Below are 22,927 nucleotides of genomic sequence, written 5' to 3' on the forward strand. Positions count from 1 at the left end.
CTCGGACGAGTATCTCGCCGGCTCGAGTTCGAGCATTAAATTAATAAAAGACACAGAAGAACAGTGTTTACACTGTTCTTCAACACATAACACATGTTTCCAGATGTAATTGTAAGAATACATTAATAAAACACTATTCTTCACTTTACAGGTGTTCGCGCGTGTCTCCCGCTAAGTTCGGAGATGTGCGCCGAACATCAGCAATGTAAAGAATAGTGTTATTTGAATGTGTTCTGCAATGTGCACTTAAATGCTCGTGTTTTCACTGTTTTTATTCTATTCTTCACATTGCTGATGTTAGCGCGTATCTCCAAACTTAGCGGGAGACATGCGCGAACATCTGCAAAGTGAAGAATAGAATAAAAATAGTGCAAACTGTGAAAACAAGAGCATTTAAGTGCAGAACACATTCAAATAACACTATTCTTCACATTGTTGATGTGCGCGCACATCTCCGACATTATCGGAAGACTTGTGCTAACATCTGCAAAGTGAAGAATAGAATAAAAACAGTTAAAACAGTGAAAACAGTGAACACAGGACCATTTAATTACAGAACACATTGAAAGAACACTATTCTTCACATCCAGATGTTCGGCGCACATCTCCTAACTTAGCGGGAGACACGCGCGAACACCTATAAAGTGAAGAATAGTGTTTTTTTAATGTATTCTTACAATTAAAACATCTGGAAACATGTGGAATGTGTTATTATTTACTGTTCTTTTAATGTGTTGTGTTAGTGAAAAAATGCTCGGGTCTCCCATTGACTTTAATGGGGCTCGTTATTCGGTACGAGCACTCGAGCATCGGGAAAAGTTCGTACCGAATAACGAGCACCCGAGCATTTTAGTGCTCGCTCATCTCTAGTGCTGATGCAAACTGGCCCAGCAGCCAATAAGGAGGTTCTTCCCCGCAAGAAAAGACCAGTACTATAAACAATGAGGCCTGGTAAAAATTCTTCTTTGGTTCATGTTAACATATTCATAATGTACATAGAGCCTGACAGAATTTTTATAAAAACAGAACAAAGCAGCATACAATACATGAAACTAGTCCACCACATTAAGAACACAAAGGATATAACCTTCATCAAGGTTCAGCTTAGCTTTGAGGGAAAGAACAGCTCAGCATCCTGTATTATAAGTTCCAGAAAAATAATAGAAGTCATAATAAAATGAAAAGTTTAACAGATCTGTTATATTCCCAATATCCTCTTTTTTTCTAACAGAAGAGAAACATGGAAATGTGTAATGCATCTTTATCTTTATTATTTCCTGTAGCATTCTTTCCGTCCCCAATTCCTTGGCACTGCCCAACAACTTAAAGACGAGGGATTCAAGGTAAGAAAATGTGTTCCTTCTGTATCTATAAAAAAATCTCTGTATCTGTTTAAAATTGACTCCCTATACTTCCCGCAGGGCTATGTTTTACTATTTGTGCAATGATTAAACACATCGGGGGTCATTTACTAAGGGCCCGATTCCCGTTTTCCCGACGTGTTACCCGAATATTTCTGATTTGCGCTGATTTCCCCTGAATTGCTCTGGGATTTTGGCGCACGCGATCGGATTGTGGCGCATCGGCACTGGCATGCACGCGACGGAAATCGGGAGCGTAGCCGAACGAAAACCCTACGGATTCGGAAAAACTGCCACATTTTAAAAAAAAAAGTGTTGCAAAACTTGCACTTACCTTCACTATGAATAGGCTACTGAACTTGAGTGCATTTAGGCGGACTTCAGCGCAGCAGCGCCACCTGGTGGACGTCGGAGGAACTACCTTAGTGAATCCCGGCCGGACCCGAATCCACTGCAGAGAACGCACCGCTGGATCGCGAATGGACTGGGTAAGTAAATCTGCCCCATCATGTTCACATTTCTGGTTTTTTATACTCACCTCACTACTTGTGTGCTTGACCCAATTCCATCACATCCTATCCCCAACCTCACCACTGTGCTCATCCCAACTGTAACTCTCCACTTTAACCTTTCACTATCTACTGTTCTTCCATCTTTCTTTTAAACATGTAAATGTCACACCTATCCTAAAGACGTCATGTCTGGACTAATCTCTCTGCTGAACTACTACTACTCTGCTCACTACTTCCACTCCTGGAACAATGGGGGTCATTTACTAAGGGCCCGATTCGCGTTTTCCCGACGTGTTACCCGAATATTTCCGATTTGCGCCGATTGTACCTGAATTGCCCCGGGATTTTGGCGCACGCGATCGGATTGTGGCGCATCGGCGCCGGCATGCGCGCGACGGAAATCGGGGGGCGTGGCCGAACGAAAACCCGACGTATTCGGAAAAACCGCCGCATTTAAGAACCGAAAATGTGTCGCTCGGGACCCGCTTACCTTCACTCAGACGGCCTCGGTGAATTCCGGCGCGTTAAAATGCTTTTCAGCGCAGCAGCGCCACCTGGTGGACGGCGGAGGAACTACCTTATTAAATCCCGGCCGGACCCGAATCCAGTGCAGAGAACGCGCCGCTGGATCGCGACTGGACCGGGTAAGTAAATGTGCCCCAATATCTGCATCTAGAACTATCCTCCTTTTTTTCCTTTAAATCCTTCATTGACAAACTACAATCTGGTTTCCAACACAATCATTCCACTGAGACTTCCTTAACCAAAGCCTCTTACAACCTACTGACTGCCAAGGCAAAACCCCAATACTCTACATCTGTTTGACCTGACCTCTGACACTATTGATCACCATGTTCCTTTGGTATCACTGATTTGGCCCTTTTTCTTCACACCTCTCCAACTGGACTCTAATGTCTATTGCTTTCATACGTCTTCTACACCTCACCACCTCTCTGTTGGCACCATACATGGCTCTGGTATGGTCCTACTTCCATGTGTACCAGATCTCTGTAGAATTTTGTACTTGCATTTACACTCATTGTAATGTATATAAACCCCTTACTGAATGTACAGCACCATGTAAAAAGGGGTGCATAATAAATAAATAATAATAATACTTCAATATTCAAACATCTGAAAATATAGAAAAGAGACCGAATTCACAAATTTATGGGGCAGATTGAATATAGGTAAAAGATAAAAAAAATAGAACAAAAAGAAGATAGTTGATATACATATAATACATAAATACTAATATGTTAACATTTGATTCATTTTCTCCTATAACAAAGTTGTATGCCACTGAGGCCACTGCTGATTGGCTGAATGCAAATGATGTTCCTGCTACAGCTGTTGCTTGGCCTTCCCAGGAGGGACAGTCCGGCTCTCCTTCAATCTCCAAGTAAGTTCTAGACTGAAAGTTTTTGTATGTGACTTCACACACCATGTGTACTGTACATTATGTACTGAAATGTATTAGTATATTAAATTATATATGAATGACCACTCTCAAACCCAATGTGCAACAGAACTACAGTACTTCAGGTTGGCCACAATGTGCAGTTCTCTGGATGGTACATTTGTAACTGTACTTTTGTGTGGTGGGGGATGTACAGTAGTGTTGTGATTGTCTGTGGGACTCATTGGTTAGTTCTGACAAGCTGGGATAAGAAAAATATTATGAAAGATATATGAACAGGGGTTTAACTTGAGGGGATGCAGAGGATGCAGTCGCAACTGGGTGCAAAAGGCCTAAGGGGCCCATATGGTGTACCTTTCCTTAAAAAGACTAGTACAATAAAATAGACATTATAATTGGGGGCCCAGCGCACATTTAGCAATACTGGGTATGAAAACAGGATTGTCTTGAGGTTCAAACTTGGGTTGGCTGTAAAGGTAGTTTACACAAGTATTCAGGGTACCAGCTCGTAAACTTCTACGGTTGTCTGAATGGGACGGATACATTATAGTTGCACCTGTAAAGCCGTTGTCCTGCCATCCCTGTTATGTAATATTGAGTGGGGGATTCATAGAGTAGATTCCCGAAGAATTCCTTACCATCTTTGACAACCTTATTCAAACTTTCACATGGACTCTTTTACATGTTAAATGTTTAATGTTTTAATAAATTGATGACTTACAAAACTATTTCTAAAATGTATTGTAATGTTCTTTTACTGTTGAAAGACAACATTAATTTTGGATAAAATATGTACCTCTATGCAATTTTTTGCTAACGCTCTGGACAATTTGTCCACCAGAGACAAGGTAATTTTCTGTTGCAGCTCATCATGTTGTTCTTTCTTCAGGTTGATCAAAGAAGGCAACATTGATATGGTAATTAACTTGCCAAACAGCAACACTAAGTATGTGCGTGACAACTTCATCATCAGGAGGACTGCAGTGGACAGCGGAGTCGCTTTACTTACCAACTTCCAGGTCAGTTTCAGTTTTCTATATATACAAGACATTACTGCACATACTTGTAATAATAATATGTAGCCTCAGTTTTCATCAGCCTGTCTCTATAGGGAACCAGTCCTGTATCTGGCATATCCTCGTTTTTGTAAAACTGTAGAAAACATGTGTGTAGTGAGTAGTGCAGCAATTCCCCTTACAACATAAAACATCACAACAAAAATTATAATACGGCAATTATTGGGTTTAGTATCTGTTATTATGAAGAGACCATTGTGTGCTAAACTGGATCATGTGGGAGATGAGAAATATATATATATATATGTGTGTCAGGTGCCTGCAATATATCCTTTTTTCTTTTATCACCACCAGATCAAGGCCAAAATACAGATGTGTGAATTGGTGGTGACCCTGAAGGGCCTGAACATCTGGAAACCTGAACTCTGTTTTGTTCAGGTTTTTGGCTAGGACAATTAGTCAGACCGGATTTTATGATACATCACCCATGCCCATATTTTTAGATTTTTTTGGTGTCTCACTATATATTCACATAAATAGTTTGTTACAATGACTATGCAGGGTGCCTGCCCTCCCGAGATATACATAGGTGTAGATGTGAGTGGTCTTACCCCGTGCAACAAAGGCTTCCATCTATGGCGAAAGATGCAACCTTTACTATTTCTCCAGGTTGCTTGGTAGATACTAGGGCAGTGATGGCTAACCTATGACATGCATGTCAGAGATGAGACACCTAAACAGACATTTGGGGTAATTTATCACTGCAACTACACCACCTCCAAGCCATGTGGGCACGGAGGGGAGATAGAGGGCCATGGCGGCCTGAGGAGAGTGCAGGCACTGGACGTTACCGCCCCATGCCTCCGTTCTTTTGAAAAACTATGCCAGGTTGGACCTAGCACAGTTTTGCACAATTATTAATCTCCCCCACTGTCCAGTTGCTGCTCTAGCTTCAATACATGACAGTGTCTACATCTGGAGGTGGAGCAACTCTCCTGCTGAGAGCGCTGTACGAATGGCAGCAATACTGGGGGAAGGAAACTTTTTATTATTACAGCTACAAGATCACAAAATTATGGATTTTTATAGGTTGTTTTTTTTCACAAATGTTGACACACCAAGTAGTGGAAGCCAGGACCACAATGATTTTTCCCTATGCTTTGAGTTGGGGAGACCATTCACCCCTCACCCTTGTAGTGACTCCTGGTTCAGCAGGTCGGGGGAGGTTTGTGGTGGGCAGTTATTTAGTACAAGAACTGCCAAGAATCATATTCTCATACACTCCTTGTACATCACTCTGTACCTTTTAAGCCTATGGATAAATGTGCGTTGTATGTCAGGCTTTCAAAGAAGCTTGTCTTGAGCCATAAATTTAATTCGGGGTCTAAGAGTTTTTATCAGCCATCCCAATGCTGTACTTTTAGTGTGTACATGGACATCTTTAAAAAGATGAAATTCTCCTGTACATTTCACCCACTCCTCGTTCACATCCAATTTGAGCACTTGCTTCCCTAGACTTTGCTACATCAACCATTTATTTCTCGCATTATAGAGACTGTGTAAAATGTTCTCTCTTATAGTCCAGCAGATGAACATTTAATCAATATAACTTACAGCGCAGCTAACAATTCAGATCCAGCGTATTAATGGGGTCAGGTCGGCACATTCAGAATCCTGTCAAGACTACATAACTATAAATTATGATTTTTTTTTCGGTCCTGGTAATTTGTTGACATGAGCTTTACTTATATTTTCTAGGTGGTCAAAATGTTCGCTGAAGCTATGAAATATTCCGGAGACCTGGATGCTAAGAGTCTTTTCCACTACAGACAATTTGGAGGAGCTAAGTCTACATAAGAAGCCTTAACTATTCTGTAGAAGCTTTCCCAAGTGATAGGCCCATCTGACCAAATGAAGCCTTGTTATTGATCATTTGTTTACTTTCAATTGTATTTTGCATATAAAATCTGTGAAACATGTGGAATGTGAATTGGTAAAAAAAAATTATTTCATGTTTGTTAAAAATTACGACATGATTACTTGTATTAAATCACAGTGACTGCTTTTCTTCAGGGGTTAAACTCTGGATGATACTATACCTAGAGATATCCGCTGTGATAGTAAACCATTTCAGATGGAGTCAAACATTTTGAACAAGGAAACAAATGTTTAATGTTGGAGGATTCTAATAATTGAACATGAAAAAATAAAGCCACTTTATTCTTTTTAACATGATGTTACATGTTACTTTTTAACATAAGAATATGTGTCTGTCTATCTATCGATCTATTATCTATCTGCAACATCCCCCACCGGGGCCTAGCCTTTTCTTGGGGCCTGGAGGCAGCCGGGGCCCAGAATACCGGAGTGGCTGGCGGTTGCGGCCTAAGGCGCGCTGATGTCACGGTGGTTGGTATGGGGACCGGAGGGCTGACCTACAGCGGGTGGTGTGTGCAAGAAATTAGATGAGGGAGAGGCTGTGGTACCGGTTCTCCCTGGGGCAACCCCTGAGTGTCTGTAAAATATGTCCCTGGGTAATGGATGGAGAACTCGTGGTGGTGACAGCCGCACCCAGGGATCAGATGGAGGCAATGTTGTGCAAATCAACTCACGGTTCTTTATTGAACAACAGGTAGCAGTCTGGTCCTGGGATTGGTTTTTGTGAAAGCACTAAAAGTGTACTGTACACTGACTCTCTCTTCACTCTGACTCTGCAGACTAAGACCATGTGCTCCCCCTGCACAGGTGTTTTATACTCCCCCCTGGTGGTAGCACCTGTCCAATCACACTCCAGTTTACAATACAGCCACATAAATGGATAAGATCCTACACCCATTTAACTATTGCCTTTGTAGGCAGAGGCTACAGCCGCAGATTACCTGAGATCTCCCTGCATTATCCATTGGGTGAGTTGCGCAGGCTCACCAGATGGATCCTGACAGGTAGAGGGTCCTATTTGTAACTACCCCCTTGCCTATACATTGGCCGGGATGTTGCATATCTATCTATTGGATTGGTAAAACCTTACCTAATGATATGATGTGGTGATCCTGGAGAGATCATTAGCAAATCCCCAGATGTTACCTATTTTTCCAGTGCGGTCTACCCTTAAAACATCATCAGATCAGTGAGCATTCACATAGCTGGCATTCATCTAACTACCAACAGGTTCTCTGTGTAAATGGGAATATATACCCAATTCTATACAATTTCCTCAGCACAAAAAAGTTTCTACGAAAGGCTACCTGGCGACTCCATGTAAAAGAAGGCAACTATTAAGGTATATTGCACACTAAATGCTGGATGGCTAGAGTGCCCCTAGTAAGGGAATAAGATTCACACTAGTGTATCCATTGACATCTTAGTATGTTTGTTTCTTTTTTTTTTGTTTACATCTATTTAAAAAATAATAATAATAATAATACAATTTAACATTGGTTTGAAGACACAACAAATGGTTCCCCAGCATCATGAGTAAAAAAAATAGAACTGTTATGATGGGTTTTTTTTGCGGACCCATAGGCTTCTATTAATTTCCATGATCTGCAAAAAACAAAAAAAAACAAAAAAGGTTTTATGAACAACAGATTGGTTGAAATGTGAAAAGAACTGTTCAGTAAGGCTTCCTTACTGAAAATGACAGAAGCATGGATGTGAAAAACAATGGGGCAGCACGCCCCCGATTTCTGTTGCATGGAAGCCGGCGCCAACGCGCCACAATCCGATCGAGTCCGCCAAAAACCTGGGGCAATCTGTCGCAAAACAGAAATATTCGGGAAACCCGACATAATCGCGGTCCGCGAACCCTTAGTAAATGGGCCCCAATGTGTGAAAGAGCCCTTAGAAGCCTATATCAAGAATTTCCTTCGAATGGGTTAATTTAGATGGCAAGGTTATACTGCTCTTCAAGTAGCTTACATAGAAGGAAACTGCAACTCAGGGTTGGTATCACTAATCTTTAGAGACAGAATTTATGGATTCACAAAATAAATTGTTGTAATAGAGCAAAGAACAGATATTAACTTTTTTATGTTGATTTTTTCTTTATTTTTCAGATCCCCTCGGGTACTTTAAACCCTAGGCAGTATGTGGGGATTTTACTGATCATTCATTGCAATGTGCTAATAACTGGGTATAAAACTTACAGCCTTGGGCCATACAAAGACTGTTATGGCAACATAGGGACGTTCTAAGCCAAAATGGCCGCTTTTTACGGCCACCAGCAGTTTTGCAGGAGCCAATAAAAGGGTTAACACTCATGATTGGATCTGTACAGCAAACAGCCACCTTGTATGGAGATGGTTATAACACAGATCCAGCAGTAATCAACACTGGTGGCTATTAGAAAAACCTGGGATTTCCTCTCACCACCATAAACGATGCAAAGGAAGAAAGCTAGTGATATAGGTGCAATGCAAAACATGCCCCTTCCTCTCACTGCCTTAATGCATATATAATACCCACAAAAAGCTAAAGATGTTTGGCTTGTGGGTGAAATTTCCGGATGAATCTAAAATGCACTCTAACATTTATAAGTGACCTAAAAGTGACCATCTATAAATATTTGATGCACACGTCCAACTGTTTCATTGCGCTTTGCACAACTTGCTGTTCTCGAACAAGAAGCTTAACAGCAAAAGTCACAAAAGGTGTTTGATACATGAATCACCAAAATTTTCTAGTTAAATTAGAATTAGCGTTTAAACAGTCTTCGTCATCATGCTGTTCACATTTTGACATAATGGGGCAGATTTACTCACCCGGCCCATTCGCGATCCAGCAGCGCGTTCTCTGCGGAGGATTTGGGTCTTCCGGCGATTCACTAAGGTAGTTCCTCCGCCGTCCACCAGATGTCGCTGCTGCTCTGAAGTTCCCCGTGGTCCATCGGAATGCAAGAGCCTATACCTGGTGAAGGTAAGCGTGAGTCCCGCGACAATTTTTCCGATTTCCGTCGCGTGCATGCCAGCGCCGATGCGCCACAATCAGATCGTGTGCGCCAAAATCCCGGGGCAATACAAATTGAAGCAAATCAGAAATATTCGGGTAACACGTCGGGAAAACGCGAATCAGGTCCTTAGTAAATGACCCCCAATGAGACCATGACCAGGCCGTAGCAAATCTTCAAGCAGGATGCTCTTAAATGGAAGTGACCACTGAGCTTAGAGCATCATTGGGAAGTTGCTTCAGAGACACAGTGAAGCAGCAAGAATCACAAAGGCACAGAATCATACATCCACTCGTCACATCCCTCACTGATGACAGCTTCATTGTCAACAAAGTTCTGCAGATTCAGCTGATGACTGCCATTCAACTCCAGACAGGCAGGAGATATTCGTCACAATGGGCATCGCTAGGGTGAATAAGAGCAACACTTGGCGAAAATTTCCCTACGAAAAAACAAGATTTGGTACAAAAGCGCCGGCCGTGTACATTGTACAGATTACGCTGTACAACTCTTACGAGCTGTTCCAATGTGCAGGTCCTGCCGTATCATTTCTCCATTTTCAAGAGGAAGATATTAGGAAACTAATATTGGGACAAGAAGGACGGGGCCCCAGTACCTCTGGTTTAGATGTTCCTGTGTTTTGCCAGGACAGCATTTTCCCGGTGAATTCTGTTGCTTCTAATGGTAGGACTCAATAAAGAGTCTGTTCCAAAAGAGAAGTTAGGATGGACACTACATACTACGACGAGACCTGCGACAACTCCAGAGTGACAAAAGTTTAGTTGGTCCCTTGGTATATTCCACCTCCTTATACGCAACACATTCACAATTCACGCCCAACCTGTTGTGAATTAATTTCGGTAAAATGAATAATTGTAACAACTGTTAGGTTACGATGCTCCCTATACCCCTCCATTATTTCATAAGGGGCGCCACATAACGGGCGCTGAACTTTCCAGAAATAATTGCAATTTCCATCTTGGACTCCATTGCATATCATATTTGGAAACCACCTATATGTTCAAATGCTCATTTCACCACGTGTATTACACTACACCACATATTACACCTTGCTATATTCCCCAAGGGGTGTACATTCAACAATTAGGGTCACTTTTCGGGTTTTCCTCTGTTTTGGTAGCACTACGGCTCTCCAAATGTATCCTGACACATATGAAGGATTTCTGTCAAATTTGGCCTCTAAAAGACAAACATCCCTCTTTCCCTCTACTGTGCGCCCATAAAGCATTTTATATGCACATGTGGGGTACTTCTACACTCGGGAGAAATAGTTTCACACCTTTTTTGGGGTTATTTAATATATTATCCCTTGTGGCTTACAAAAATTAGGGGTAAAGTGACATTTATAGGAAAATTTTCACCTTTTTAATGTTTAGGGCCTAATTGGATCATTCACCTGTAGGGGCAAATACATATATTACACATTGCGAAATTCTCTAAGGGGTGTGCATTCAAAAATTAGGGTCACTTTTCGGATTCTTATCTGTTTTATACCACTAGGGTTCTCCAAATGCGTGTCAAACATTTCTGTCAAATTTGGCTTCTAAAAGGCAAACATCCCCCTTTCCTTTTACTGTGCGCCCATACAACATTTTATATACACATGTGGGGTACTTCTACACTTGAGAGAAATAGCTTTACACATTTTGGGGGTTTATTACATTTTTTTTATCCCTTGTGGCTATAAAAAATTAGGAGTAAAATGACCTTTATAGGAAAATTTTTAACTTTTTCCTATTTAAGTCCTAATTAAATCAAACACCTTTATGGACAAATACACATATTACACCTTGCTAAATTCTCTAAGGGGTGTGCTTTCCAAAATGGTGATACTTGTTGGGGTTCCGCTCTGTTTTGGTACCACTGACATATGTAAAGGATGTCTGTCAAATTTGGCTTCTAAAAGTCCAACGCCCCTCTTTCCCTTCTGAGCTTCACTGCGTACCCATACAACATTTTATTTGCATGTGTGGGGCAATTTTATACTTGGGAGAAATGCTAGTACACATTTTTTTGGGGTTGTTTCATCTTTAATGCCTTATGGGATACAAAAATTAGCCGTAAAAGTGACTTTTTGGGAAAATGTTCATCTTTTTCCTTTTAGGGACCTATTTGAAGCAAATACCTGTAGGGGAAAATACACATATTACACCTTGCTAAATTCTCCAAAGGGTGCACTTTCCAAAATGGTGACACTTGTTGGGGTTCCCCTCTGTTTTGGTACCACTAGGGCTCTCCAAATGCATCCTGACACATGTAAAGGATGATTGTCAAATCTGGCTTCTAAAAGGCCAAAGCCCCTCTTTCCCTTCTGAGCTTCACTGCGTACCCATACAACATTTTATATGCAAAAGTGGTGCAGTTCTGTGCTTAGGAGAAATAGTTTTACACATTTATGGGGGGTGTTTCATCTTTTATCCCTTGTGGCTTACAAAAATTTGGGGTAAAAGTGACTTTTTTGAGAAAATTTTCACCTTTTTCCTTTTTGGGGTCTAATTGAATCAAACACCTGTTGGGGCAAATACACACATTACACCTTGCTAAACTCTCCAAGGGGTGTACTTTCCAAAATGGTGTCTCTTGTTGGGGCTTTCCTCTGTTTTGGTACCATTATGGCTCTACAAATGCATCCTGTCACATGAAAACTTTTTCAGCCATATTTGCCCTCCAAAAACGAAACAACGCTCTTTCCATTCCAAGTGCCCCCCTGTGCCCGTACAGCAGGGTACAGTGACAAAATGGGTATTCGCATACTCAGGAGGAATTGCCCTCAACATTGTAAAATGCATTTTCCTTTTTAACCCATTGTGAAGGTGCAAATTTTAGTGTTCAATGAATCTATAGTAAGATAAAATTACATTTCTGTAATTTCACTTTCATTTATCTTTCACGCTCATGAAAAGCTCATAGGGTTAACAAAATTCCCAAAGGTTGTTTTGAATATTTTGAGGGGTGTAGTTTCTAAAATGGTGTCATTTGTGGGGGTTTCCTGTCGTGTGGGCCTTATAAAGTCACTTCTAACTAAATTGACCCTCCAAAAGTAGGTTTTGATGATTTTCGGGAAAATCTGAAAAATTGCACCTAAAGTTATAAGCCTCTTAACATCCTAAAAAAAGGAAAAGATGTTTGAAAAATGATGCCAAGTTAAAGCAGACATGTGGAAAATGTAAGTTATCAAGTTATTTTATTGATATGACCAACTTTCCAAAAAGTAGAAAATTTTGAATTTGGAAAACATAGTTTTTTTCAAAATTTTTGCCAAATTTCCATTTATTTCATAAATAAATACTAAACATATTGATTAAATTTCTCAACCAACATGAAGTGCAATGTGTCACAAAAAAACAATTTCAAAATCAACTGGATATGTTAAAGTGTTCCAAAGTTATAACCATTTATAGTGACACAGGGCAGATTTGAAAAAATGGGTGAAAAGTGGCTTCAGCGTTAAGGGGTTAATATCCAATGCACAGCCTCTAGAATTAACCTCTAAGGCCTCTTATTAATGATTCTCCCAAAAACAACTCTGTCCAAACTTTTCCACAGCAAGTGAATTAATGACTAATCATAACATTTCAAATTTCTTCCATCCTTGCAGACTGTCTCCTATTCTATGCTGTACATATTACCACATGTTCATTGTATACAATCAGATATTTCTGTAGTGGGTATTCATAGCAAGAAATATCAGCAAGGCCCCCTACGAGGGAGAAAAAATAGTGTTGCAGAAATAATGAGCCTCCTAAAACATGTTATGAGACTCTTTCTGAACACCAAATGAGAGAGGATGAGATCCTTGTTCCGAGCTCCAAGCAGCTGCTGTCGGCCCTTGAACCGCGCAGTAGTCCTCTCTGATAATGGAAGCTGATATTATACCAAGGACAATCCAAGCTCTGAATAAAGCTAATGTTCTCTAATTACACCCCAAAGTGCTATCGCTCGGCAGACTGTGCCAGATACCCACAGCTGCAGGTGCCAGGCTCTAACACAATCAGCCAGATAAAGCTTCCTAATTACACCCGACATTACGTGGCTGCTAATGGGACGCCATTGACTCAGATCACTTGTTCTGTGTTTCCCTGCTTTGTTTCTTGGCTATATGCTACTTGCCTATGTGCATCGCCAGCCTGTATCCTGCTCTCTTACACAAAGAGACTTTGTTCTGCAAACCTAGCAGGGCATGAAATGCAACCGAAGACAGACAAGCGTAGGCCACCTGGAATCAGTTCACCCCTGAAAGATTCGCCGGCTTTATTAACCTGTGAAGAGGAGAGCGCTTTGAATGTTTTATCAATTCATTCCAAAATTTACTGTGGAATAAATTGACTGATTTTACCGTATTTTAGTAATAAAAATAGGATTAACAAAGGTGACCATCACATGCAGGCAGCAATGTCATAGGGATGGAAAGATGCAATGCCATTTCATATATGGGCAACGTCCACCCACAGGTGAGTCCTTCCTTACCTGTTCTTTTGGCTCAACATGTTGTGATATGTTGAGCAGTTTTTCCACAATGCAATATGATTTACTGGGTAATCACGGGGAAAAAATGGCAATCCCTTGGGAACCAATGGGTTAACCACAGAAAGAACGGAGAGAATGGTGCAGTGAAAAATTCGAATTCAAGTGTAATTATAAACGCAAGGTGCAAAGGCACACCAGAATCGGTGAATTGGTCTCTTACCTTGTGACGGTGGTTAAATGAGAATATCAGATAATGGTAAAGGTAAAATACCCCCTAAATGATGGGTAAGGGGGGCTATGACAAGTTATCAACAGAGAAAGGTGATAATGTATTGAGTGTATTGCACAGCGCATTACACTGCTTTGCTTCTGGCAGGCTGTAATAGAAAATATTAAATGATCTCTCTGAGGCTCCTGGCTGTCTGTGCAACCTATGAGCGTTTGGTGACATCTTCAGGGGGAGGGTTTGCAGTAATATCACATGTCCATGTTTAGGTGCCGTGGTAAAGTCATGATTGCTAGTTAACGACAGGTGTCTGCTTTACAATACGGTACACCTGCCCTCTATGGAATAAGCTTAACCCTTGTGATCCCTACATACAGCCTTAAAGGGGTATTCCCATGTGGGCATTGACATTTAATTTCGTTTTCCATATGTAAACATTTCTTCAATTGAATGTTATTTAAAAAATGTTCCTGTGTCAAGAGAATTTCCCATAAATGTGTGGTCCCTTAGAAACAAGATGGCATCCTTGGATACAACCACCTCACATTTTGGCAGCAGAGGCCAGACATGCGCTATTGAGTCCTGCCTGATCACCTGGATTCAGTGAACATTACCACAGGACGGCTGTGGGACATACAGTAACTTCCATACATTTTATATACAAAAACCTTTTGTTTCTTTGTGCAATCACTCCAGCAGAGGTGGTTGTATCCAAGGACACAGTCTTGTTTCTAAGGGACCATATCACAACATTTATGGGAAATTATCTTCACACAAGTAAAATATTTTTAATAACATCTAATTGAAGAAATGTATATATATGGCAGATTAATGAAACTGAATGTGAATGTCCAGACGAGAATACCCCTTTAAATCTTAAAGGGAACCTGTCATAATGAAGGGCATTTTTGTAGTGATGACAGGTTCTAAAAAGACATTTAATGCTCAATACAAATCATCTTTTGATTACTTTAAAAAAAAGATCCTGTAGAATCTTTTAGTTTATCTTAACTGCCTCCCTGCCTGATTCATGGTGGTAGGGGTGTAGGGCAAACAGTTGTCTGCTCAATCGCATCTCTCTACCTCCCTTCAGCATAGCTCCTCTCCAAACCATCTCCTCCTCCGGCTTATGTCGGCTCACCTCAGCAAACAATTCTCACACTTGCAGAGTGAGCTCTCTTCCTCGGTCATACGCACAGAGAAGTGAAGAAGGATCGCCCTGTCTCCATTCTCAGTGTGCAGGTGTCATTTTGTCCACTTGTTAGGCAGTGAGGAGGTATGCAAACTTACTACTTAGAATAAAATGCCTTTTTGGAACCTGCCATCAATGAAAAATGCCCTTTGTGATGACAGGTTCCCTTTAACAACATATATGTAATATGTGAGTTGACAAAGATGTTAAATTGATGAAATGTACTGAATTTTTTTGGAACAAATAAATTGGAGAGGTTCGAGCAGTTGGAGGAAAGGTCAGTAGCATAGGACGAGTTAAAGTGATTCTTTATTTAGATAGTACACAAAACTCTTTCGCCATGGAACAGCTCTCTAGCTTCCTTGGCCTCCTGCCTGTTAGATGTTCTTTGAGTAGGTCTGAGAACCACTAAATTAAAGCAAGTGCCTATCGATTTGTTTTCATGGTTTATTTTTACGGCAAACAGCAAAATGCACACTTCTGTTGTTCCCTGCTGCAAGGAACTAAATTTTAAGTTGTGTAAGAGTAGATGTTCTGCTCTTATCAAAGTTTTCTGGCTAAAACAAACTGTCATTATCAGCTTTCCCTCCTAAAATCCTACTTCTACAACAACTGATTAATAACATGACTAACGCTCATCCATATTAGAGTAAGTGACAATTATTAAATCAAAAGCTCAACTCTATTCCAAGAAGAATTGTACTGGCTTATTTGTATTTCACGCCTATTACAAGATTTATAGGCTCAGAGGAGGATCTGTCCGTATTTACCCTTATTTTTAGCTTCAAAATAACTTTATTGATCAAGAAGTATAAAGACGCCTTACAATAGAACCGCCAAAACAAATGCCCCTCGCAGGGGGAAGTATAACACAGTCTCATCAGATACATAGCCAGCTACTGTATCAATTGAGCAATAAAGTATAAGGGGGAGGGGTGGGGAAGGAGCACACGGGGAAAAAGAGAGATTGGTGTAAGTGTAGTAAGTGAGAAAGTTTGCCATGATGGAGTACTCATGGATGAGCCATGGAGTTACTGATAAATCTTTAGGGTAATAGTATCAATGCTCACTCAAGGTCGGGGGCAGGGCCGGCGCTATGGGTAGGCAAAGTGGGCAATTGACAAGGGCCCCCTGAATGGGGAGAATCTCTTCTTTCAAATGAATCTTGAATTTTGTTTCTAGGTGCCACGAATCCAAAGATATTTAGGTTTAAAGTGAGAATATCAGGTGCCATTTTTATATATAAAAATCACTCCCGATGGCAGTTTAACAGTTAATATCTCTATAAATATGAATTTAGAATCATATAAAAGAGGAGACAATCTTCTTTCCTATGAAAAAAGAATCGAGGTTCTATGTGTCACAGAGCCAGAGATACAGCCCCCTGAATTGTGTCCCCCTACAGATTCTTAGCCATCAGGATACAGGGAGAATTTGCTGCACACAGAAGCTGCTGCACCTCACAGATAACGGAAATATTGACTTTATATGTTGCTACATTTTAATAATGAATAATATCAGCTAATATTTATGTTTTTAACCCTCTCTTATCCAGTACTAAGAGCACACTTTCTCTCTTTTGCCTTTTATTTCGCGATCGTTTTTTTTCTTTTGCGAAAATTGACTGATTCGATGAACATTCGATCCTCTTTGCCTAATGTCGCTGCATATTAACACTGCGACCCAGAACATGTCCATTAAGTTATATGTAACACCAAAAACACACACATGTTCCGGAATAAAGTTTTTATGTCACTCCATCCTCCATTACTTACACCTGTGTTATGACGTTCTCACTCGAATTCTTATGAAGCGTGGAGAGTTCTGTTATTGTGCGGCTAATACAATGGCACACATCTAAAAGTGACTTATGTTATGTCATTAGTGGTGGCGAACCTATGGCACAGGTGCCAGAGGTGGCACTCAGAGCCCTCTCTATGGGCACCCGCACCATCACCCTACAGCAGAGTTCGCCAGACAGGACTCAAGGCCTCTTGCAGTCCCAGGCAGCCCAGGACCCTAGAAGGAAGCTACAATGATAACCAAAGCTTTTTCTCCTTTCTACTGTATTAGTGTCTTGTGAAAGTAATAAATTACTGCTTAAATTGTCGCATCAGCACTTTGTGAAAAATATGTGGGTTTTGGATGTAGTTTGGGCACTTGGTGCCATCACTGGTGTAAGGGAACAAACAATGATAGATCTGTGTGATGCTCCGTGCAATTTGTTTGGTGTCCCCTGTGGATTTAACGTTCCCTTTGCTGCATATTTTGGTGCATATACACATGTGGGGTCTGTATGATCTCCTCACATCTTACTGTTTTAGGAAAGTATGTTTTCTTTAGATAAGTATCTAGAAATTTTGAATATAAATTGCCAAATGCATCGCCTGGTTGTCTGCTTTCAAAATTCTATAAGTTTTTTTGGTTTTTTATGTCTATAAACTCTTTAATGCAATTTTGAAAATCAGGCAAGTGTCTGCTTTCAAAACATATGTGGTTTGTTGGGTTTACTTGAATTCTTTTTGCTTTCATTTTGATTTGATTTTTAAACGTCAAAATTGTAAGATTGCTCTGGTCAATAACAAAATATCCAGGGATGCCGGTTGGTGAAAGGGTTAATGAATTCCCGGGTGAAGATGCTTATCATCTATCTCCTGTCTATAAATCTATCTGTCTAGTTATCTATCTCCTATAATCTGACCATTTTTATAACTCGCTTTTTCTCTATCTATATATCAATCAATCTCATCTATTAATCAATCAATTTCTCTTCTACTGTATATATCATCTACTTTATATTCTGCATCTAGAAATCTCTATCATCTTTCATATTTATCTTCTATCATAATAATAATTACTTTATTTATATAGCGCACACAGATTATGCAGCGCTGCACTGTGCTTGCCAATTCGGTCCCTGTGTCCAATGAGGCTCACAATCTAATCAACCTAAACGTGATTTTTTTGGAGTGTGGGAGGAAACCGGAGGACCCGGAGGAAACCCACGCAAACACAGAGAGAACATACAAACTCTTTGCAGATGTTGACCAGCGCTGCAAGGCTCTACCCACTGAGCCACCGTGCTGCCCATCAATCTCCCTATCATCGGTCTCCTATAAAATTCTCCAATATTACATTTTTATTACCATACTAAAGAGAGCCTCTTGCTGACTGTGACTGGTCATAAAATAGTTTTATTTTGGGGCCCCAGTTTTAGTTTTGCCCAGGGCCCCACTTTGTCTAGCAGCGGCCCTGGTCGGGGGCACCCTGCAAAGAAATTCAAAGGTTCCATATCCCTCCAGACAGCTGGAAGGTGTCAGTCTTGATCACCCCAATTTGCTCCAAAAACATTAGTAGGTTAATTCTATTTTTGACTGCTGTAAAAGACAGATCAGGCGATTTTACATGTATGTTCTGTTTGCCAGTGCTATGAATTGAATTATTCAAGGACTCTTTTTTTGACCATCGCTGGCTTACCTCCCAGTAAAAGAACTGCTGGCGTCCCTGGTGTTGCAGTACCTAATAGGGATCAGATGAGGGTTTTGGCACTGTCCCAGAGAGAGGTGACTATAGGGCAATGCCACCAGATATGGGCCAAATTGCGCAGGGCACTACAGCCCCTGAAACAAGTGTTGGGCAGATGGGGGAACATATTAGTAAGTCGGGCAGGTACTTAGTAGGCATAGTAGAAATCCGAGGCAGGTTTCCGCTAGCAAAACCTGTTGGCTACTTTTAGCTAGGGTTGTGCAGCAGTGTCTTCATCTCGACAAAGAGAACTGGCAGCCCAGGTCGGCCTCCCGCTGTTCCATGAAGCGTGACTTGACGTCCGGGGGAGGAGCAATAAAGATAGAATATAAGAGGATCACATACAAAGATTTTCCAAAGCTGTATGGATCACTCATACAAAGATTGTATGGGAGTCTGACGGTGTACCTCGATGTATAGAATGTACAAAATGTGAAGTTTAATTTAAGCATAAAGACTTCGAAGGTAGGGACCTCATATTTTGCACTAATTTAATTTCTAGATAGAAATTTGCTCCGGACATCAGGTGCCCCACATGGACAATGCCCTTTGCTGCCCACCACCTGAAGTTCCCCTTGTTCTAGTCCCGGAGGAAAGTCAGGATTTTGGAATAAGGGTAACAATAGGGCAGGGTGGAACTGAAGTTTATGTTGGAATCTAACAGAGCGCTGCAGTTCTAATGAATGAAATGAGAAAGGTGAGGATGTTGGTACAGAGGGTGGCAATGTGCCTGTCATACAAAACAGCGTTGGTAAAGATACGGGCTGGAGTAATAGGAATTCCAGTGCGATCCATATTTACCCTTATTTTTAATAGTACTGGTATGTCCTTACTTGGCCCGTGGCTGAACATGCCCAAATATATTGCCTGTTCAGATAGTTATACATAGTAATGAGGTCTCCCCATCCTTTTTTCTAAAATGAATCATCACAAATCTTATAATCTGTCCTTGTATTCTAGTCCAACCATTCCCTTAAAGGAAATCTACAACATGGATTCAGTGCTTCTAGAATCTACATAATGGATTCAGTGCTTCTAGCCAGCCTCCTCATCTTTCTTCAAATAGCTTAGTTTTTTAAAAGTATTTTCAAATGATGCAAGTGAGCCTCAGGGGCTCCTGGCTACTTCACAGGAGCTCCTGCTCGCTGCGCCATCTTCTAATTACTCACACCTTAATTCAGTGATTCTGCCAGCCTCCTCCCTCCCCAGCCACAGAGCTGAATGGAGGTGTGAATAATTAGCAGAAGGGTTGTCAGAACAACTGACTTACAGATGACCCCTAGTTACAAACTGACCCCTGGATGTTGGTAATTTACTGTACTTTAGCCCTAGGCTACAATAATCATCTGTAACAGTTATCAAAGGTTTCTGCAATGAAGCTTTATTGTTAATCCTGTTTCTGTTGACAACCAAACATTTTCAAAACCAATTGTCACAGAGACCAAAAAAAAATTTCCTGGGATTACAATTATAAAATATACAGTTCGACTAAAAAATAAATTGGCTTAGCCAGTTCTCATATGCTACAAATATATTGATCAAATCCAAATCCACCATGAGATATATGTCAGTACGTTTTAGGTGCTCTATTAGTGCTATATGATACAGGTTAGTCTACATATATCATATGCTGCACTTATATAACATAAGTGTGGACTAGCCACGAAACGTGGATCAGCATACATGAATAAAAGTTTACTAAACATGCTGCATAATGCAGAATTGCTTCTAAGGATCCATATATGTAATTTGCTGCCCTTATACAGATTTAATATAGACTAGCCATCTATTATAGGTGTAAACTAGCTTGTGGTAATCCACATGTGGCATGTACTGTATTTGAATAACACTAGCGTGGCCCAGCCAATTGCATTGTAATACTTCATAAATCAGCACTATGGCTATGGTGTAACTAAACCCCAAGCCGAAGGATAACAGTTTAATCTACTTTGATGTGAATTTATGCTTTGTAAAACCTTCAACCTCATGCCGTGCTCTGGGATTTATGACAAAAGCTGCCAGATATGTCCAACAACTACAGTAGTGTTAACATGGACATGGGATAAGGTAAAGTTGTGAGACAGCTGGAACAAGGGGAAAAACTGTGTATTTGGGTGAGCAATTGGCTTAGTATTAAAAAACAGAGGGTTGTCTTTGATTGGCACATTCTCAGATTTGGTTTACCAAGTCAAGTTCCAATATATTCAGATGATAGTACGCTGTGTAAAGTAATTAATACTGAGGCCGACAGTATAGCATTACAGATGGATTTGTGGAAGCTTGAGGAGTGGGCAGAGAAATGGTTGAGTTTTAATGCAGATACATGTAAAGTTATACACTTGGGTGATGGAAACAAAAAGTACAATTATGTTCTAAGCAGTTAATTACTTGGTACAAGTGAAGCTGAAAAAAACTTGGGGGTATTGGTGGACGGTAAACTTAATTTTAGTGACTAGAGTCAGTCAGCTGCTGCTAAAGCAAATAAAATTATGGGATGTATTAAGGGAGGAATAGATTCTCACGATAAAGACACAGTTTTGCCCTTATACAAATCCCTGGTCAGACCACACATGGAATATTGTGTACAGTTTTGGGCACCAGTGTATAAAAAGGACATAGTAGAGCTGGAACGGGTGCAGAGGAGCGCAACCAAGGGGGAATGGGGGATTACAATACAAGGACAGATTACAAAATTTGGGGTTATTCAGTTTAGAAAAAAGATGGCTCAATGGAAACCTCATTACAATGTACAAATACCTGAACGGACAGTACAAGGATCTCTCCAAAGATCTTTTTGTACCTAGGCCTGTGACCAGGATAAGGGGGCATCCTCTACGCCCATGGCTAGGCCCAGCCACAGCACCCGGCCAACCCGGGCAAGTGCCGGGGCCCCGGGGTACTGGAGGGGCCCACTCGGGCCCCCGGATCAATTGTACCAGTGCCGCTATAAGACACTGGTACAATTGATCACCATCCGGATCGATCACTTTTCTGCCTCTATGCTGCGCTGGTCGGGAGTGCAGCATAGAGGCAGAATCTAAAACTCACCTGTCCCGGTTCCCATGATGCAGCACATACTGCATATACTTGTACATACTGTATTATATGCACATAGATACAGTATATAGACATCATACATACAGTGTATCCATACCATATATCATATACACACACATAGGGGCAGATTTACTTACCCGATCCATTCCCGATCCAGCGGCGGGTTCTCCGACACTGATTCGTTTCTTCCGGCGATTCACTAAGGCTAGGCTGGGTGCAGGTAAGTGCACTTTTTAAAAAAAAAATAAGGAAATTTTTCCGAATCCGTTGGGTTTTCCGATGGCCACCCCCCCCCATTTCCGTCGCGTGCATGCCGGCGCCGATGCGCCACAATCCGATCCCGTGCGCCAAAAACCTGGGCCAATTCAGGGAAAAATGGTAATATTCAGGAAACACGTCGGAAAAACGGGATTCGGGCCCTTAGTAAATGACCCCCATAGTTTATGTACATCATGCACACATCATACACACTCACACACAAATATATAGACACATTGGGGGTCATTTACTAAGGGCCCGATTTGCGTTTTCCCGACGTGTTACCCGAATATTTCCGATTTGCGCCAATTTCCCCTGAATTGCCACGCAATGCACGTGACGGAAATCGGGGGGGGGCGTGGCCGAACGAAAATCCGACATATTCAGAAAAACCGCCGCATTTAAAAAAAAAATGTGTCGCAAAAATTGCACTTACCTTCACTCGGCCCGGCTCGGTGTATTCTAGTGTGTTCCGATGCTCTTCAGCGCAGCAGCGCCACCTGGTGGACGGCGGAGGAACTGCCTTAATAAATCCCAGCCGGACCCGAATCCAGCGCAGAGAACATGCAGCTGGATCGCGAAGGGACCGCGTAAGTAATTCTGCCCCAAAATATACATACATCAATGCCTCCTGACTGATCAGCCGATCATCTATTGTGTCCTCATGATGGCTGTGCGGCTAGGGCTGCTGCGTATGAGCATTGTGGGGATCCGATGGGGCCCGTATCCTGAGCAGGAGGAGCAGCAGCTGTGGGAGTTCAGGGCTGACTTACAGGACACAGACCGCATCAACATCCACGGCCCCGGGCAGCTACTGTGCTACAAGGTGGATGATCTGAGCCTCGTCCGCCGCTCCCTGCAAGTCTGGAGGGGATCATTATCTGACTCTTCCAGGGACAGCACGGAGACTGAGACTGCACGCAGCCG

General features: G+C 41.4%; 1 protein-coding gene across 1 annotated transcript in view; it reads left to right on the plus strand.

Moving 5' to 3' along the window:
• Positions 1–6,539, plus strand: part of CPS1 (carbamoyl-phosphate synthase 1) — a 54,262-nt gene extending 47,723 nt beyond the window's left edge. Inside the window, exons 35-38 of the mRNA XM_072121349.1 lie at positions 1,284–1,343; positions 3,166–3,275; positions 4,183–4,312; positions 6,068–6,539. Coding sequence (XP_071977450.1) covers positions 1,284–1,343; positions 3,166–3,275; positions 4,183–4,312; positions 6,068–6,166 — 399 coding nt within the window. The 3' untranslated portion in view covers positions 6,167–6,539. The remainder of the gene's footprint in view (positions 1–1,283; positions 1,344–3,165; positions 3,276–4,182; positions 4,313–6,067) is intronic.
• The last annotated feature ends 16,388 nt before the right edge of the window (positions 6,540–22,927 follow it).

This window comes from Engystomops pustulosus, chromosome 8 (assembly GCF_040894005.1).
Source record: "Engystomops pustulosus chromosome 8, aEngPut4.maternal, whole genome shotgun sequence".
Lineage (NCBI taxonomy): Eukaryota > Metazoa > Chordata > Amphibia > Anura > Leptodactylidae > Engystomops > Engystomops pustulosus.